Here is a 20,157-nt window from a genome sequence, read left to right on the forward strand (position 1 = left end):
TTTATTTATACTTATGAAAAATGTCTGACTCTGATTTATCTCATTGCAAAACTGCTGGGAATCTGTTCCCTTCCCTCTGCCCCAAACCACTGCTTGGAACCTTAAAACTGAAGTCAGCTTTTTCTGACATCCTGCTTGCAGACTAGCCTTTTTATTGAAGGGTTGGCTGTGTTGAGCTGTGACTTTTTTTCTCCTAAAAACACCAGTCAGCCAACGCAACATTGAATCATCTCAAGAATTGCATGGATCTTGCAAACAGGTGGAAGGTCATGGGGGAGTCAGGTTTTGGACCTACTCCTCTTATTGTCCCCTTAATATCAAAATTACGTATTCCCTCTTATCACCCACCTTTCCAAACACATCACGGAGAATGGGTCAAATCCACTTCAAGTAAGAGTGGGAAGTGTTGTTGGATGGGATGATAGACGTGAATGGCTCCCATTTCACCTCAATGGGCATTTGACACAGGAACCTAATGATAATTTAAATGTCACCATTTACTGTTTCACTGCAGATCATTTTAGCAGAAGCAAGCTAATGCTTATCCATTGTTGTTGGATGTAGTGGTAGATATTTAGTCAGAGAGCTTACGGCCAGAAGGGACCACTGGATCGTCTAGTCTGTACATCACCACCCCCCCCCCCAGCACCCACACATTAAACCCAGCAACTGAAATTAGACCAAAATATTATAGCCCACAGGAGACTAGACGAGATGTGCCACAGGGAGAGAATAGGAAGGAACTGAGGTGCATGAAAGGCAGAGGCCCTTGCAGTGGCAAGGACATGATTAAGTGGGATATACTCAGCTAATCCGGGCAAGTGACCTGCACCCACATGCTTTAGAGGAAGGTGGAAAACCTCCAACGTCACTGCCCCCACATATAGCATTGTTAGATCCTGAACATGTGAGCAAGAACCAGCCAGCTTCGTGCCACCTCAGAGCCTTGGCCCACCCTGGCCATTTATGTTTCTGACACAATGCAGTCAGGCAGTTAGTTGCTGTCAGTATTTGCTGGAGAAGGTAATAAGTAATTCAAACATCCCTTTTTCTAAGTTGAAAGTCACCACTGCTTTTGCCTAAAAGGGGGATGGAAAGAAGAGGAGTATTCCTTCCTCAGTCCCAGAAACCTTAACTGCTTCCTGGGGACAGCTCCAAAATGTCCCAAGTTCCCATAGCCAACTGTCTCCTATCTAATTACTGCTAATTACCTCCAGCTTTTTCCCAGGCAAATTCAGTGATGAAGTTATCTTTGTCAACAAAAAATCTGCAGCACATTGAACATTTAGGGGCAGCATAATGTGACTGAATTGACTATAAAAATAAATAATACAAGAAGTAGTGGATTGGACTTGGGGTGTGCAGAGGGGAAAAACAGAGAAGGAAGAGGGTTTGGCGTAGGTAGTATGGCATAAATTCAGAATCCTTACTGCATATTTACGTCTTTAGCTGCACAGGACATGGGGACTTGGCTGTACTGATAGTATGAGAGTCTGAAGCTTTGGCCTTCCTTATGCAGTGATTTTAAAATGTATCGTCAAGGCAGATGAATACAAATGGTCAGTCTCTCAGCGCACAGTAGTGCAAATATTGTTCACAGATCCACCCATGAAGATGAAGCCAGTGAAAACTAGAAAATGTTGAAGTGATGTTGTCTGAATTCTGGTGGAAACATCCTATAAAAGCAATCTATTTTTTGTATTTAAAAAGTTGAAGATATTTTTGGACTAATCTGGGCTGACCGTCAAGGGCTTTCTTTTCTTTGTCCTAATAATATTTGTAAAACCAGCCACCTGAAGCATTTCCATCTTCTTGTGAGTCCTGAGCTACTCTGTAGTGTGTCTAAGGCTCCGGGAAAGGCAGCTGCTTGAAACTTCTCCAAAGAAGCAGGACTAACACAAGTGCATAAAATATAAGTTGGTTAACGTACACTCGTGATTAACTTAAGTTAGCGATGTCCACTAAAGCCCTTGAAGATGAGAAGACCGGTCTGTGAATCAATTTGACATTCTTTTCACTGAACTCAGTGGCTGGGTATCAAGCCCTTCATCTTCTTCTGGCATTAGTCTCAATTTTATGGGGTTGGCTCTTCAAGTCTGTCTTCTCCATTCCAGTCCATGTTGAAGCAGTTCCTCGGAAACGCCACAGCACGGCTGGCCTTACGTAGGGGCAAACTGGGCTTTGTCATATTGTGCTTTGTCATTCATCATTTAAAGTGGTACAATCAAATAATAGTATCCGTCTAGAATGTAACCTTAGCTTGTACTAATCTAAGCAATGCCAGTTTAAAAAACATTAGCTAAATGGATAACTTTAGACACAGGGCAGATGAAGGTTTCTTGTTTTCAAATTGTATTTTTAGTTATATCTGTAAAAAACTTAAAATTTGCATGAAAGTAAATGATACCAATAGCAATGATGGAATCAAATGTTAGTGAGTCACATACATGACTCTGATTGGTAAACATAAATGCCAAAATAATTAGAAAAATTAATTCCCTTTCTTAATAAAAGAGAGAGAGAAAAAAACATTAATCACATGTTAAAATTATGTTTTTAGTGAAAAAAATGGACTAAAATAGAGTAGATAATGGCAGTAACACAGATTTTAAGCAGATTTTATTAATTTTTGTGTGTCCCTAATAAAGATAGCGTACAAAGTATCAAACGTGTTTCTGATATCTGTGTTAAAGCTCTAGAACTGATACCTCAAGGTTTGGGATTCGGAATATCTTGCTGTATTATCTCCTGATTGATCTAAATTTACGTATACATTTTAAACGTGTCTTTTGCTGGAGTTTGTATATATTTTTTCTTTCTTTATATAATCATAGAATCATAGAATCATAGAATATCAGGGTTGGAAGGGACCCCAGAAGGTCATCTAGTCCAACCCCCTGCTCAAAGCAGGACCAATTCCCAGTTAAATCATCCCAGCCAGGGCTTTGTCAAGCCTGACCTTAAAAACCTCTAAGGAAGGAGATTCTACCACCTCCCTAGGTAACGCATTCCAGTGTTTCACCACCCTCTTAGTGAAAAAGTTTTTCCTAATATCCAATCTAAACCTCCCCCACTGCAACTTGAGACCATTACTCCTCGTTCTGTCATCTGCTACCATTGAGAACAGTCTAGAGCCATCCTCTTTGGAACCCCCTTTCAGGTAGTTGAAAGCAGCTATCAAATCCACCCTCATTCTTCTCTTCTGCAGGCTAAACAATCCCAGCTCCCTCAGCCTCTCCTCATAACTCATGTGTTCCAGTCCCCTAATCATTTTTGTTGCCCTTCGCTGGACTCTCTCCAATTTATCCACATCCTTCTTGAAGTGTGGGGCCCAAAACGGGACATAGTACTCCAGATGAGGCCTCACCAATGTCGAATAGAGGGGAACGGTCACGTCCCTCGATCTGCTCGCTATGCCCCTACTTATACATCCCAAAATGCCATTGGCCTTCTTGGCAACAAGGGCACACTGCTGACTCATATCCAGCTTCTCGTCCACTGTCACCCCTAGGTCCTTTTCTGCAGAACTGCTGCCTAGCCATTCGGTCCCTAGTCTGTAGCTGTGCATTGGGTTCTTCCGTCCTAAGTGCAGGACCCTGCACTTATCCTTATTGAACCTCATCAGATTCCTTTTGGCCCAATCTTCCAATTGGTCTAGGTCCTTCTGTATCCTATCCCTCCCCTCCAGCGTATCTACCACTCCTCCCAGTTTAGTATCATCCGCAAATTTGCTGAGAGTGCAATCCACACCATCCTCCAGATCATTTATGAAGATATTGAATAAAACCGGCCCCAGGACCGACCCTTGGGGCACTCCACTTGATACCGGCTGCCAACTAGACATGGAGCCATTGATCACTACCCGTTGAGCCCGACAATTTAGCCAGCTTTCTACCCACCTTATAGTGCATTCATCCAGCCCATACTTCCTTAACTTGCTGACAAGAATACTATGGGAGACCGTGTCAAAAGCTTTGCTAAAGTCAAGAAACAATACATCCACTGCTTTCCCTTCATCCACAGAACCAGTAATCTCATCATAAAAGGCGATTAGATTAGTCAGGCATGACCTTCCCTTGGTGAATCCATGCTGGCTGTTCCTGATCACTTTCCTCTCATGCAAGTGCTTCAGGATTGATTCTTTGAGGACCTGCTCCATGATTTTTCCAGGGACTGAGGTGAGGCTGACTGGCCTGTAGTTCCCAGGATCTTCCTTCTTCCCTTTTTTAAAGATTGGCACTACATTAGCCTTTTTCCAGTCATCCGGGACTTCCCCCTTTCGCCACGAGTTTTCAAAGATAATGGCCAGTGGCTCTGCAATCACAGCCGCCAATTCCTTCAGCACTCTCGGATGCAACTCGTCCGGCCCCATGGACTTGTGCACGTCCAGCTTTTCTAAATAGTCCCTAACCGCCTCTATCTCCACAGAGGGCTGGCCATCTCTTCCGCATTTTGTGATGCCCAGCGCAGCAGTCTGGGAGCTGACCTTGTTAGTGAAAACAGAGGCAAAAAAAGCATTGAGTACATTAGCTTTTTCCACATCCTCTGTCACTAGGTTGCCTCCCTCATTCAGTAAGGGGCCCACACATTCCTTGGCTTTCTTCTTGTTGCCAACATACCTGAAGAAACCCTTCTTGTTACTCTTGACATCTCTGGCTAGCTGCAGCTCCAGGTGCTATTTGGCCCTCCTGATAACATTCCTACATGCCCGAGCAATATTTTTATACTCTTCCCTGGTCATATGTCCAACCTTCCACTTCTTGTAAGCTTCTTTTTTATGTTTAAGATCCGCTAGGATTTCACCATTAAGCCAAGTTGGTCGCCTGCCATATTTACTATTCTTTCGACTCATCGGGATGGTTTGTCCCTGTAACCTCAACAGGGATTCCTTGAAATACAGCCAGCTCTCCTGGACTCCTTTCCCCTTCAAGTTAGTCCCCCAGGACTAATAATTAGATACAGTTCTCCTGTCAGCTAATTCCTAAGTTATTTGCAAAACCTTAGAGTTTTCAGGTGCAGAAGTAGTCCCTGGAATCATGGTTAAAGTTTACTTCCTTGGTGTACTCCAACTCTTTCTAGAAACTTTTCACTTCTAACTGTGGTAACAGCACCTTCATACATGTCCTGGACAAGTGTGATGTAGTCTTCAGGTATCTGTTTCGTTTTCATACACTACCAGATGATTTCTCTTGGAATGTGGTCACAAGCTTTCTCAAGATTGATTAGTACTATGTGCAGGGTTTTTCGCTTTTCTCTGTATTTTTCCACACACAATCTTAATGCAAAGATAGCATCCACTGGTGACTTGGCATGACACCACACTGATTGTCATACACCTTGACTTGTCTAGGGGTATGTCTACACAACGAAATTAGGTTGATTTTATAGAAGTCGATTTTTAGAAATCGATTTTATACAGTCGATTGTGTGTGTCCCCACTAAGCACATTAAATCGGCGGAGTGCGTCCTTACTACCGTGGCTAGCATCGACTCATGGAGCAGTGCACTGTGGGTAGCTATCCAACAGTTCCCACAGTCTCCGCATTGGAATTCTGTGTTACGCCCCCAATGCCTGATGGGGCAAAAACATTGTGGGTAGTTCTGGGTACATGTCGTCATTCTCCCCTCTATCCCTCCTCCCTCTCTCCCTCCATGAAAGCAACTGAAGACAAACATTTTGCACCTTTTTTCCTGGGTTACCTGTGCAGGTGCCATAGCATGGCAAGCATGGAGCCTGCTCAGCTCACCACTGCTGTTGCGAGCATTGTAAACACCTCGTGCATTATACTACAGTATGTGCAGAACCTGGCTGAGAGATGCCAGCACAAGGACGATTGTGATGAGGACATGGACACAGACGTTCCTGAAAGCACGGGCTGTGGCAGTTGGGACATCATGGCGGCAGTGGGGATGGTTGATACAGTGGAACGCTGATTCTGGGCCCGGCAAACAAGCACAAGACAACAGTCCAGCAAATTACTGTTGGGGATGTTGAAATGCCAATAGTTATCCTTGGAGACCCAGCCTACCCCTTGCTTCCATGGCTCGTGAAGCCATACACAGGCAGCCTGGACAGTAGTAAGGAGCAGTTCAACTATAGGCTGAGGAAGTGCAGAATGGTGGTAGAATGTGCCTTTGGACGTTTAAAAGCTCGCTGGCGCTGTTTGCTGACTAGGTTAGACCTCAGCGCAACCGATATTCCCATTGTTATTACTGCTTGCTGTGTGCTCCATAATATCTGTGAGAGTAAGGGGAGACGTTTATGACAGGATGGGAGGTTAAGGCAAATCACCTGGCTGCCAATTTTGAACAGCCAGACACCAGGGCGATTAGAAGAGCACAGGTAGGTGCGCTGCGCATCAGAGAGGCTTTGAAAACTAGTTTCATGACTGGCCAGGCTACGGTGTGACAGTTGTGTATGTTTCTCCTTGATGCAAACCTGCCCCCTTTCTTGATTTTAATTCCCTGTAAGCCAACCACGCTCCTGCTTCGATCACAGCTGGCAAAGGAAATAAAGTCACTATTGTTTTGAAACCATGCATTCTTTATTAATTTTTAAAAAAAGGGAGATAACTAATAAGGTAGCCCGGGTGGGGTGGGGGAGGAGGGAAGGACAAGGCCACATTGCTTACTGTAGCCACATTACAAATCAAAACTGTTTGTTTGAATGACAGCCTTCTGTTGCTTGGGTTGTCGTCTGGAGTGCAGTGGCTGGGTGACAAGAGCTGCTCCCCCCCCCCCCCCCACACACACACACTCTTTGTTCTTGAGCATCTGTGTGAGGAGGCTTTGGAACTTGGGGAGGAGGGCAGGTGGTTGTACAGTGGATGCAGCGGCAGTCTGTGCTCTTGTTGGCTTTCCTGCAGCTCCACCAGATGGCTGAGCATGTCCATTTGCTCCCCCATTAGCCTCAGCATAGCATCCTGCCTCTTCTCATTGCGCTCACTTAATGCTTTCCTGGCCTTTGCCACTGAATGCCTCCATGCATTCAGCTGTGCCCTATCAGTGTGGGAGGACTGCATGAGCTCGGAAAACATGTCATCGCAAGTGCGTTTTTTTTGCCTTCTCATCTGCGATAACCTCAGGGATGGAGGTGATAGGGGGAGCATAGAAAAATTGCACCTGCAGGGGGAAAAAAAGGGAGGTTTAAAATTTAAGATGGTACATTTAAGATACATTTCAGAGAAAAAAAGGGAGACTCTTTCACAGTGAATCAAGCAATTCACAGCAGACAGCACATGTGCTTTAGGTACAAGGTTGCATTTTGCCTTTTATGTTGAGCGACTGCCAGTATGGTGACACATGACCCATGGCTGGGCAACAGATTTTGGTTTCCAGGCAGCCATGGTAAGCCAAAGGGTATGCGGTTTTGGCTTCTAATGCCTTCATAACATGTGGGAATGTTTTCAAACTGAAGCACCCTCCTTTCCGATGGCAAGCAATGCCGGTTGGGTTTGCCATTTAAAAGGAGGAGCTGCGGTTTTCAGGTGGGAAACCCCTCTGTGTGGCTATTTGAGATGATCCCTTCACCCCTCCCCCCGCCGCATGGCAATGGGATGATCCCTTTTAGCCAAACGCAAACAGCTCAGCATGAACGGGATCCTTTTTACTGTTCCATTACAAAAATTCCGCTATTTCAACCAGGTGACCATGAATGATATCGCTCTCCTGAGGCTAACACAGAAAGATATAGACTGAATGTTGCTTGAATGCGACCAAAACCCAGGACCATTCGCTGCCATGCTTTGTGCTGCAATGATTCCAGACTACGTGCTACTAGCTTGGCGTGGTAGAGTGTCCTACTGTGGAGGACAAAATAAGGCAGCCCTCCCCAGAAACCTTCTGCAAAGGCTTTCAGAGTACCTCCAGGAGAGCTTCATGGAGATGTCCCTGGAGGATTCCCTCTCTATCCCCAGACACGTTAACAGACTTTCCCAGTAGCTGTACTGGCTGCAAATGCATCCCAAGTCTTCAGGGCAAATCAAACACTATTGCTTTTAAACCCTGTACCGTAGTTACAAATGTGCACTTGCCAGAGGTTCCTTCTCCGCCTTCAGGGTCGGGGATCCTGCTTTGGGTGGGTATTGGTTCCAGGGTGATGAAAAGGTCCTGCCTGCCGGGGAGAACGGATTCATTGCTTGCCTGCTGCGCGTTCTCCTTCTCCTCCTCCACCTCCTCTTCCTCATCCCCAAAATCCTCCTCTGTGTTGCGTGAGACGCCCCCCTTGCAGGTGTTCATGGACAGTGGTGGGGCAGAGATAGGGTCCCCCCCCCTAGAATAAGCGGCATGTATGGGGCTCTGACCCAGAGCGACTGTTTGCCTCCTTTGTCTTTTGGTAGGCTTGCCTGAGCTCCTTGACTTTCACGCGGCACTGTGGTGTGTCCTTGTTGTAGCCTCTCTCCACCATGCACTGTGTGATTTTGGCATATATATTAGCATTTCTTCTTTTTGACTGGAGTTCTGCCTGCACAGATTCTTCTCCCCATACAGCAATCAGATGCAGTGTCTCCCTTTTGGTCGATGCTGGAGCTCGTTTGTGATTCTGGGGGGACTGCATGGTCACCTGTGCTGATGAGGTTGCTACGCTGACCAAACAGGAAATGCAATTCAAAAGTTCCCGTGGCTTTTCCTGTGTACCTGGCTAGTGCATCGGAGTTGAAAGCGCTGTCCAGAGCGGTCACATTGGAGCACTCTGGGATAGCTCCCGGAGGCCAATAACGTCGATTTGCATCCGTACTACCCCAAATTAGACCCAGCAAGGTCTATTTTAGCGCTATTCCCCTTGCTGGGGAGGAGTACAGAAGTTGATTTTAAGAGCCCTTTAGGTCAACGGAATGGGGTTGCTTGTATAGACGCATTCATTATAAAATCGACCTAATGCAGCTGAATTCGACCTAACCCTGTAGTGTAGACCAGGGCTTCAAAGTCTCTTATCAATAACTTGTCTCCCATATCTTTTTGTGGCTCAAGAGTTTAATGTCCCAGTAGTTACCACAGTCTTGTATGTTTCCTTTTCTTTTAAATATTGGTATTAATATTTTTTCACTAGGCATCTTCTCAGTCCTCATGATGAAATTAATTAATTCTGTCAATATGTTCATGTCTAATTGCTGCAGGCACTTCCATACTTTTGCAGGTATGCCGTAGGGGCTGGGAACTTTATTTTTCATGTTTCTCAGTGCTTCTGTAAAAGCATCTCTTAAGACTGGTGCCATGAGACGTTACTTGGTTTTATCATATGTCTCAGTTCTCTTGGATTCTCTTAATTCATAAGCCTTCCAAAGTAATTTTTTCACCATTCCTTAATCTGGTTTTCACTGATTAACGTATGCCCGTTTTTAATAACTTTGATCTCATCAGTGTCTTTAATTCTTTTATCGTGGGTCTTTGTCAATCTATATATTTCTTTCACATTCTCCTTTGTTTCAAGATGGGCATATAAGCCTTCTCTGGCTTTAGGCTTGGTGGCTGACACCTCTTACTTTGCTATCTTTTTTGGCTTTTTTTAATACTCCTGAAAATCCTGCTGTTGGAGCATTGTTTGCTGAAGTTTAAAACACTTAGTTTTTCTTCAGAGCCTCTCAAGCTTTCTCATTCTACCATGAGGTCTCATTGGGGAAGAAGACTTTTGCTTTTGTTTCACCAAGCAGGCTTTTTGCACATTCTAGAATGTAGCTTGCAATATGATTCCACCATTGATTTGTATTTTCTCTTACCCCTTCTAAAGGGATCTTCTGCAACATTTTTATTTTAAACTCCTTGTTAACTTCATTAAGCTTCCACCACTTGGTTTCCTGTACTGTTTTGGACCATTTTCTTCTCATATGCAATATGTCTCCATAGTCAAGAACCAGCATATGTTGAGTTGTAGTGCTTTCCCCTGAGATAACCTTACAGTTTTTTGTGTTCTTCTGCTTGACTTGGATTATCAGGAAGTAATTTATCTGTACACTCATACTACCATTCCTATCCACAACAACTACACATCCCTGCATCACTTTCTCTAAAACTATACCAAGTCCATTTCTCTTATTCAACGTCCATAGTATAGTAGCATATAGCCTTCCTCAATATCTCTTGTCTTGTCTTCAAGAGACTTTCCACTTGGTCTCTTGAAAGCAGGAAATCTGTACTTTCCTTTTCATCAATGTCTGTACCAGCTCTGTATTTTTTTCCAGTTAATGTCCCAATGTTCAGGATATCAGTCGTCTTTTCTGGACTCTCTTCTTTGACTGCATCCAACAGGAATGATGCAGTATTCCTTTCAGTAGCAGAAGGGTACTCTGCTTCACTTTGGAGAAAAGCCCTAGTCATATAGGGCATATAAAAGACTCTTTTCTTGGATTTATTTGGTGTTCCAAGCCCCAAACATTTTGTAAGCTGGTTGTGTGTTCCAAACTCAGTGGTCTCTCTTTACTGTGCTCCAAGATTGGGAATTTGGAACACAGTCTTTTCTCCCCTAACTGGCTTTCATCTTCGTCCAACCCCCTCTTTATCTGAGGCCTTGTGTACACTACGGGGGTAAGTCGACGTAAGTTATGCAATTCCAACTACGTGAATAACATAACTGGAGTCGACGTAGCTTAGGTCGACGGGAGACACAGTCCCGTTGACTAACCTTGCACTTCTTTTTCTGGTGGAGTACTGGAGTCGACGGGAGAACTATCTGCAGTCAATTTAGCGGGTCTTCGCTAGACCCGCTAGCATGATCCCCAGTGCATCGATCGCCTCAACATCTATCCCTGGTAAGTATAGACATACCCTAAAGGCTTTGGATTTCTTTGGTTAAATACTTGCACCGTGCGTGCCAAAAAACCTAGATCCTCCATTGAAGAGAGTCCGAGTCCAGCAGATCATACATTGTGGGGTTATATGAGAAACTTTCTTTGTGTTTAAGTGGAAAATGTCTTCTAGGGAGTGGTAACAACTCTTTGATGGGGATGCAAATACTTTGGGTTGTTCTGCAAGTGTTGATCTTGGAGGGTAAACAAAATACCTTCTCTGTGTGTGTGTGTGTGTGTGTGTGTTTGTGAAAGTGAGAAACTTAACAGCCTAGATATGACATTTGTGTCTTTAAGCATTTGCATACTCAAGTCTGCCTCTGCACTTCAACTCTCACCTGTACCAAGCTTCTCATTGTAGTGTATTCTTGTATTTGCTGTGCTAATCATGCTTTCTCGGGTGAATTGCTGAGGCATGGTAATATATAGCCCTATTCTTTAGCACTTCCATTTCATGCTTCACAGTGTGCTCTGCCACTTTATTACATACGAAATATATATAACAAAATATTTGGAAGTTCTGACAGCCTGATAACAATTGTCAAGAGTTATTCAGTTGAACTTGAATTGTCAAAGTAGTTGGCCTTATCTATTACTCATTTAAAGTTCAACTGACAAGTCATCTTTCTTTTATAGTCATATTTTACTTGTGAGGTGGCAGGACCCACCCCACGTCTGAGCCCAGCACTTTCATACCTCTTCTGACCCTGATCAGAGGCTGTGCCAAGGCGGCAGCCCTCTCTTCCCAAAAGCAGTGATCAAGAAGGTTGGATCAGACTGAGTGGGTATGGTAAGGTGGACATTCATAGAATCATAGAATATCAGGGTTGGAAGGGACCTCAGGAGGTCATCTAGTCCAACCCCCTGCTCAAAAGCAGGACCCATACCCAATTAAATCATCCCAGCCAGGGCTTTGTCAAGCCTGACCTTAAAAACTTCTAAGGAAGGAGATTCCACCACCTCCCTAGGCAACGCATTCCAGTGTTTCACCACCCTCCTAGTGAAAAAGTTTTTCCTAATATCCAACCTAAACCTCCCCCACTGCAACTTGAGACCATTACTCCTTGTCCTGTCCTCTTCCACCACTGAGAATAGTCTAGAACCATCCTCTCTGGAACTACCTCTCAGGTAGTTGAAAGCAGCTATCAAATCCCCCCTCATTCTTCTCTTCTGCAGACTAAACAATCCCAGTTCCCTCAGTCTCTCCTCATAACTCATGTGTTCCAGACCCCTAATCATTTTTGTTGCCCTTCGCTGGACTCTCTCCAATTTATCCACATCCTTCTTTTAGTGTGGGGCCCAAAACTGGACACAGTACTCCAGATGAGGCCTCAACCAATGTCGAATAGAGGGGGACGATCACGTCCCTCGATCTGCTCGCTATGCCCCTACTTATACATCCCAAAATGCCATTGGCCTTCTTGGCAGCAAGGGCACACTGCTGACTCATATCCAGCTTCTCGTCCGCTGTCACCCCTAGGTCCTTTTCCGCAGAACTGCTGCCTAGCCATTCGGTCCCTAGTCTGTAGCTGTGCATTGGGTTCTTCCGTCCTAAGTGCAGGACCCTGCACTTATCCTTATTGAACCTCATCAGATTTCTTTTGGCCCAATCCTCCAATTTGTCTAGGTCCCTCTGTATCCTATCCCTGCCCTCCAGCGTATCTACCACTCCTCCCAGTTTAGTATCATCCGCAGATTTGTTGAGAGTGCAATCCACACCATCCTCCAGATCATTTATGAAGATATTGAACAAAACCGGCCCCAGGACCGACCGCTGGGGCACTCCACTTGATACCGGCTGCCAACTAGACATGGAGCCATTGATCACTACCCGTTGAGCCCGACAATCTAGCCAACTTTCTACCCACCTTATAGTGCATTCATCCAGCCCATACTTCCTTAACTTGCTGACAAGAATACTGTGGGAGACGATATCAAAAGCTTTGCTAAAGTCAAGATACAATACATCCACTGCTTTCCCTTCATCCACAGAACCAGTAATCTCATCATAGAAGGTGATTAGATTAGTCAGGCATGACCTTCCCTTGGTGAATCCATGCTGACTGTTCCTGATCACTTTCCTCTCATGTAAGTGCTTCAGGATTGATTCTTTGAGGACCTGCTCCATGATTTTTCCGGGGACTGAAGTGAGGCTTACTGGCCTGTAGTTCCCAGAATCCTCCTTCTTCCCTTTTTTAAAGATTGGCACTACATTAGCCTTTTTCCAGTCATCCGGGACTTCCCCCTTTCGCCACGAGTTTTCAAAGATAATGGCCAATGGCTCTGCAATCACAGCCGCCAGTTCCTTTAGCACTCTCGGATGCAACTCGTCCGGCCCCATGGACTTGTGCACGTCCAGTTTTTCTAAATAGTCCCTAACCACCTCTTTCTCCACAGAGGGCTGGCCATCTATTCCCCATGTTGTGATGCCCAGCACAGCAGTCTGGGAGCTGACCTTGTTCGTGAAGACAGAGGCAAAAAAAGCATTGAGTACATTAGCTTTTTCCACATCCTCCGTCGCTAGGTTGCCTCCCTCATTCATTAACATTAACCTGTAATCTCAACAGGGATTCCTTGAAATATAGCCAGCTCTCCTGGACTCCTTTCCCCTTCATGTTAGTCCCCCAGGGGATCCTACCCATCCGTTCCCTGAGGGAGTCGAAGTCTGCTTTCCTGAAGTCCAGGGTCCGTATCCTGCTGCTTACCTTTCTTCCCTGTGTCAGGATCCTGAACTCAACCAACTCATGGTCACTGCCTCCCAGATTCCCATCCACTTTTGCTTCCCCTACTAATTCTTCCCGGTTTGTGAGCAGCAGGTCAAGAAAAGCTCCCCCCCTAGTTGGCTCCTCTAGCACTTGCACCAGGAAATTGTCCCCTACACTTTCCAAAAACTTCCTGGATTGTCTATGCACCGCTGTACTGCTTCAAATAATATCATAGAAGTTGGAGATGGAAGACTGATTAAGTCATTTAGTCAGTCCTGTTCCCAGTGCAGCGTTGTTTTCTACAGTGTATTCTCCGCTGTTGTGCTTTGTCTAGAACAGCTTTAAATATCTCAAGTGATATTGCTTCCAGTGCTTCCCCAAGGGGTCATTCCAGTATCTAATAGAACTCTTTACAATTAATAAAAACAATGAGGAGTCCTTGTGGCATGTTAGAGACTAGCAGATTTATTTGGGCATAAGCTTTCGTGAGCTAAAACCCACTTCATCAGATGCATGGAGTGGAAGATAAGGTAGGGAGGTATAAATGCACAGCATATGAAAAGATGGGAGTTGCCTTACCAAGTTGGGGGTCAGTGCTAATGAGCCAATTCAATTAAGTTGGAAGTGGGCTATTCTCAACAGTTGACAAGAAGGGGTGGAAATCACTTTTGTAGTGCTAATGAGGCCAATGTAAACAAGGTGGCCCATTTCAAACAGTTGACAAGAAGGTGTGAGTATCAGCAGGGGGAAATTAGTTTTTGTAGTGACCCACCTCTCCCAGTCTTTATTCGGCTTAATATGATGGTGTCCAGTTTGCAAATTAATTCCGTTTCTGCAGTTTCTCGTTGGAGTCTGTTTTTGAAGTTTTTTTGTTGAAGAATTGCCACTTTTAAGTCTGTTATTGAGTGTCCAGCGAGGTTGAAGTGTTCTCCTGTTTTTGAATGTTATAATTCCTGATGTCAGATTTGTGTCCGTTTATTCTTTTGTGTAGCAACTGTCCAGACTCCAACAAGAAACTGCACAACTGGAATAAATTTGTTGGTCTCCAAGGTGCCAGAAGGACTTCTCGTTGTTTTTGCTGATCCAGACTAACACGGATACCACTCTGAAACCTTTACAATTAATAGAATCCCATTAGAAAGTTTTTCTAGTATCCAGCCTAAACCCGCTCTTCCTAATTATCCTTTCCTTGTATCGGCCTAATGTGTAACCGTTTCTCAAGATCTTTTCAAATACTAGAGGTTATCATGTCCCTTCCTCCTCCTTTGTCTGTTTAGCGGGTGTTCAGCCAAGCTAGATGTATACACACCCCTCCCTTCTTATCTGAGCGCTTTCCCTCTGGATGAGTGACTCTCCCACTGTGTAGTGCAGCTGTACTAGCTGTTTCCTCAGGCAGTTGGAAGAGCAAGCAGTCTCCTTCAAGGCTGCCCAACCTCTCCCGTCTCACCACTGTGCACTAAAAAGAGATATAGGTTTTAACTTTCCTTGGAGCGCTGGTAGTAGTTGACTTTTCTAGAGAACTTATCACCAGAGCACCTGAGTGCTTTTTTGGTCTGGTATCTATTTTAGGTGTGTTTTGTGGTTCTCTACACATCTTCACTAAAATATGCTAAAGATTTAGTGTTTTCCAATTCAAAGCTAGGACTTTACCTACTGTGTCATGGTAATGTGGTGTCTGGCACAGTATGTAAAACAGCTTTTAAAAACATCCTTATTGTTTGGTGAACCACTCAAGTGAATGTCCAGTGAATGATACTATTTAAAGAACAACTTTTCTGTACGCACCTGCAGATCTTTTCATGAATGTTTTTTCAAAAAGATTCCCTGATAGAGTATGTTTGTAGGCAGGAGATGCATTTCAGGAGAGTCCACTGACAATTCTGTATTTTTCAGACTATATTTTGTGTTCTTGGGGGCATCTGTAATTTAAATATCTGAATTTTGTAACTTGAAATTTATAACTACCATGTATTATCATTAACAACAACTACTGCCTCTTGTATTTAGCATCATGTTTCCTCTCAAATCCTTTCCCAATTAATTCAGTGCTAAGGACAAGGTACCCTTTCAACCAAAATTCTCATCATCCACATAGCTGATACAGAGGTAATCGCAGTGAACATTTGTCCACACTTCCAATCCCTCTGCTTTGACTCTGTTTGAAAGAGACCACCTCTGTGGGCAAGAGAGTAGTTCAGTTTTCATGTCCATTCTCTCTGCTGACACTAATAAAGGCCAGTTGTGGTGATGGTTTTTATGATGCAGTCAGTGGGAGTTAGAGACAGAGATCACCAACTCACTTCCTAAACCATTAGACAGCCTCATGTGGAACAAGCCTCTGCTGACCTTGGCTGGGTTTCGCTGACAGCCAAGAGGTGGCAGAATGTATCCTGTTCTCCAGCCCTTTCAGTCATCAGTCACCAGAAAAACTATTTATACTGAAAACTGCCTGTTAGTCTGTGACAGTGAACAGACCATTTGGCATGCCCTGGAAGAGGGCCTTCTGCCATAACACATACCTCTCCAGCAGTCTCCTGGGGGAAGTCCTGTCCAGCAAGACAATGTCATGGGGCTCTGGGATGGAATCCTAGTAGGGGTTTCAGAGTCCCACCTAAGAGGTCCTCACTGATCTGAGGTACTGGCAATCAGCTTGTAGAGAAGAGCTAGGCTAGTTTCATGTGAGAGAGAAATTTGTTTTCTAGAATCCGATAGAGAACACTCTGCAGAGAGAAGAACTACACTACTTTATATTGGTTGCTTTATGTACATGTTGGAGTTTAAGGGTTTAAACTGCATGAAGAAGGGACTGATGGTTTGTATTGATTTCTGATTGCATGATTTCCTGCCCCCCTTCCCTGACTTTTAAAAAATAAGCCTGAAACACCACAGAAGATTTTTATTCTGCTTAACCTGTGACTCTTGATTTATTCACAGTAATGTTTCCTTTTCTGAGTGATGGGAGAGCTTGGGTTTATGACTATGGCACTGCTAATTCCTTGTCTAGTGATTTTCATACATTCATTGCTGGTGCTGGAAGTTACATACAAAAATAGTTCCTAGAGTAAATGGCTTAATCTTAAGAAAAGGTACAATAAAAACAATTGTTGTAAATTTCCATCTTGCTACTTCAGTAACTGACTGGAAGGAACTTTCTTTTGTCTAGGATAAGGCATAATTTGGCCTTCATATGACTTTTTCTCAGGGTTGGTCAGGAGCAGTCTGATTCTTAAGGCAATTCTGAAGTACTACAGGTGAAGAATCTAATTATTTCTAGAGTTGGAAAGCTCTCATAACAGTAATTGGGTACGACCTTTTGTGCGACAGCCCTATCACTTGAGCCATTCAAAACAAGATTGGACAAATCACTTCAATATACAGTATCTACCAGTCCTGCAGTAGGAGGGGGTTGCATGAGGTGATCTAATAGATTATCTCAAATTCATTGATCGTTTGTGGTTAGTTTGATGGGAAGTAACTTTCAGCATTGGTTTTCTGAGTTCTTTAGGCTCAGGTTGTGTTTGCATTTTTTCTTCTATGCAGGTCATTTGGATCCAGGTTTCCTAGCAAGTGAGAGAACCTCTTCTGGCAATGCACAGATCAATGAAGAAATTAATATTGCCTCTTCTGACAGTGAAGTGGAGATTGTGGGAGTTCAAGAACATGCAAGGTACTTATTATATTTTTTGCTTTATATTTTAATTTTGAATTCTTCATTTTATCCAAACTCTTAAATAGCCAAAATAAATTAAAAAGAAAAATGCTGACTGACTTCTGATGTTACAGTTCAGCCATGACCAGTGCCAAATATGCAAAATATATACTGTTTTATTAGGTTCTTATACTCTGCCTATCTTTTTTAGCCTATTAATGTTTTCAGATGTACACAGATTAAGCATGTGATTTCTATATCAAATATATTGATAGGCAAGGTATACTTGATACTGATGTGATGTGTTTATTCAGTGTACAACTGAACATACTAATAGGGTTACACAAAAATAGGTGTGTTTAAGGTATCCCACTGTGTGTGTACACAGTGCCCTTAAAAATGTGCACTTATTTCATTTAAGTATTGAAATGGTTTCTTGGATATTTAATTCCCCATTTTAAGAACATTGACCGTTAAATACTTGCATGGTCAATGTGATAAATGTAAGGATGCCCACTATGACACTCTGCACTCCATATTCACCATAGTGATCTGATTATGATATGGTTATAATAGAATTATGATGCATCTTGTACAAAATGTCATGTGAGGGGTCAATGGAAAAGTTATGGTTTGCTGAATATGATTATTCTATTTGTATGCATGTATCATTTTTGTATCTGGAGTTGACTGTGCATCTGTATTTCAAATGTGTTTGCTCCTGGGTAAAACCCACAAAGTTTGGTTACATCCAGTCTAGCCAGCACATAGTGAAGGGGCTATCCAAGGTAATGGCTCATCAGCGAAGACAGTGGGCCATGGGAAAAGCTTGGCCTCGCCTGATAAGCTTTGTGTGGATGCTTCAGCCAAAATATAGGGAATGGCTGCCATTACTCATCCAAGCATGCTAGGGCATGTGACTAGATCATGTGATACTGAACTTCATCTCATTGCTTGTACTTTTTCACAAATTGTGCTTGGGGGCTTGGCTTGAAACAAAAGTTGCCTCCACGTGGAAGAAGCTATAAAAGGGGGAGGTGACATGACTACTAGGCCTCCCTCCCCATAGAAGACAACACCTGGAAACAGCTAAGAAACTGTGACTGAACTGGGGAAGGGAGGTCTCAGGCGGGAAAGAAGAAAGCCTGCCTGTGTATGGAAGCTTGGTGGACTGTTTGTACTATCTAACAGGGTGAGATTCAAATCCTATCCAGTTTAGAGAATTTAGACTGCATTTTTGTTTTATTTCTTATGATCTACTGTACGTTATTATAATCACTTAAATCTATCTTTTGATAGTTAATAAATTTGTTTTATATTTTTACCTAAAACAGTGTGTTTTGCTTTAAGTGCTTGGGGAATCTCAGGAACGGGGACTGGTGCATTGTCTTCTCCACATTGAGGGAGGCGTAGACTGGGTGGTATTCTTTACTGGTCAGGTTTTTGACCAGGGCAAGATGGTACAGCTCTGGGTTCCTAGGCTGTGGAGTTGGGCTGGGGAGGGGGAGGTTACTGGCTGTAGCCTCTCTATTGTTAGTTCATGAATGGCCGAGGAGAAGTGTTCATGTAACTGCAGCTGGGTGTGTCCCTGTCTGTGTAAGTGCAAGTCCTGGAGGGGACTATAGCTTGTCACAGCGTCACAGTGTGACTGAGAGCCCAGGCCGGGGAGACAGATGGCACAGTGATATCCCAGTTCCAGGTTGCATCCCAGACGGGCCCATCACACCCACTGTAGCTTAAGAATTAGCCAATATGTTTTTACGAGTCGTAATTTGATTTCAGAACATTTCATGTGCTCAACCTGAGATGAGAATTGGGGAACAAAATCCTAATAGGTGGCAGGCCCACCATGTTTTAATTTATAATCTTTAAGCCTTACATATTTCTTGCATTGAATGCTGTCAAGGTTCCTCCCCCACTCTGAACTCTAGGGTACAGATGTGGGGACCTGCATGAAAAACCTCCTAAGCTTACCTTTACCAGCTTAGGTCAAAACTTCCCCAAGGTACAAAATATTCCATCCTTTGTCCTTGGATTGGCCGCTACCACCACCAAACTAATACTGGTTACTGGGGAAGAGCTGTTTGGACACGTCTTTCCCCCCAAAATACTTCCCAAAACCTTGCACCCCACTTCCTGGACAAGGTTTGGTAAAAAGCCTCACCAATTTGCCTAGGTTTCTACAGACCCAGACCCTTGGATCTTAAGAACAGTGAACAATCCTCCCAACACTTGCACCCCCCCTTTCCTGGGAAATGTTGGATAAAAAGTCTCACCAATTTGCATAGGTGACCACAGACCCAAACCCTTGGATCTGAGAACAATGAAAAAGCATTCAGTTTTCTTACAAGAAGACTTTTAATAAAAATAGAAGTAAATAGAAATAAAGAAATCCCCCCTGTAAAATCAGGATGGTAGATATCTTACAGGGTAATTAGATTCAAAACATAGAGAACCCCTCTAGGCAAAACCTTAAGTTACAAAAAAGATACACAGACAGAAATAGTTATTCTATTCAGCACAGTTCTTTTCTCAGCCATTTAAAGAAATCATAATCTAACACGTACCTAGCTAGATTACTTACTAAAAGTTCTAAGACTCCATTCCTGGTCTATCCCTGACAAAGACAAACTATAGACAGACACACAGACCCTTTGTTTCTCTCCCTCCTCCCAGCTTTTGAAAGTATCTTGTCTCCTCATTGGTCATTTTGGTCAGGTGCCAGCGAGGTTACCTTTAGCTTCTTAACCTTTTACAGGTGAGAGGAGCTTTCCCCTGGCAGGAGGGATTTCAAAGGGGTTTACCCTTCCCTTTATATTTATGACAAATGCCTTCTCATATCTATCTTTGGACCGAGGTATTATGAAGTAATTAACAGATTGAGGCCCACATAGAGACTTTTTTTCTACATTCTGGGAAACTAAATTGGAAAAAAAATCAGTCGTTATTGTCCACACAAAGCTACATTTGAAACATGCACAGCTCTGCTTGCTGATGTTGGGCGTGGGGAGATAGAACCCTG

General features: G+C 43.6%; 1 protein-coding gene across 2 annotated transcripts in view; it reads left to right on the plus strand.

Annotated features, from left to right (window-relative positions):
• ARK2N (arkadia (RNF111) N-terminal like PKA signaling regulator 2N) overlaps positions 1 to 20,157 on the plus strand; it is an 82,512-nt gene that overhangs the window by 50,024 nt on the left and 12,331 nt on the right. For both annotated transcript variants that reach the window (XM_073343456.2, XM_073343457.2), the window contains exon 4: positions 17,027 to 17,153. In XM_073343456.2, coding sequence (XP_073199557.1) covers positions 17,027 to 17,153 — 127 coding nt within the window. The remainder of the gene's footprint in view (positions 1 to 17,026; positions 17,154 to 20,157) is intronic.

This window comes from Lepidochelys kempii, chromosome 5 (assembly GCF_965140285.1).
Source record: "Lepidochelys kempii isolate rLepKem1 chromosome 5, rLepKem1.hap1, whole genome shotgun sequence".
NCBI lineage: Eukaryota > Metazoa > Chordata > Testudines > Cheloniidae > Lepidochelys > Lepidochelys kempii.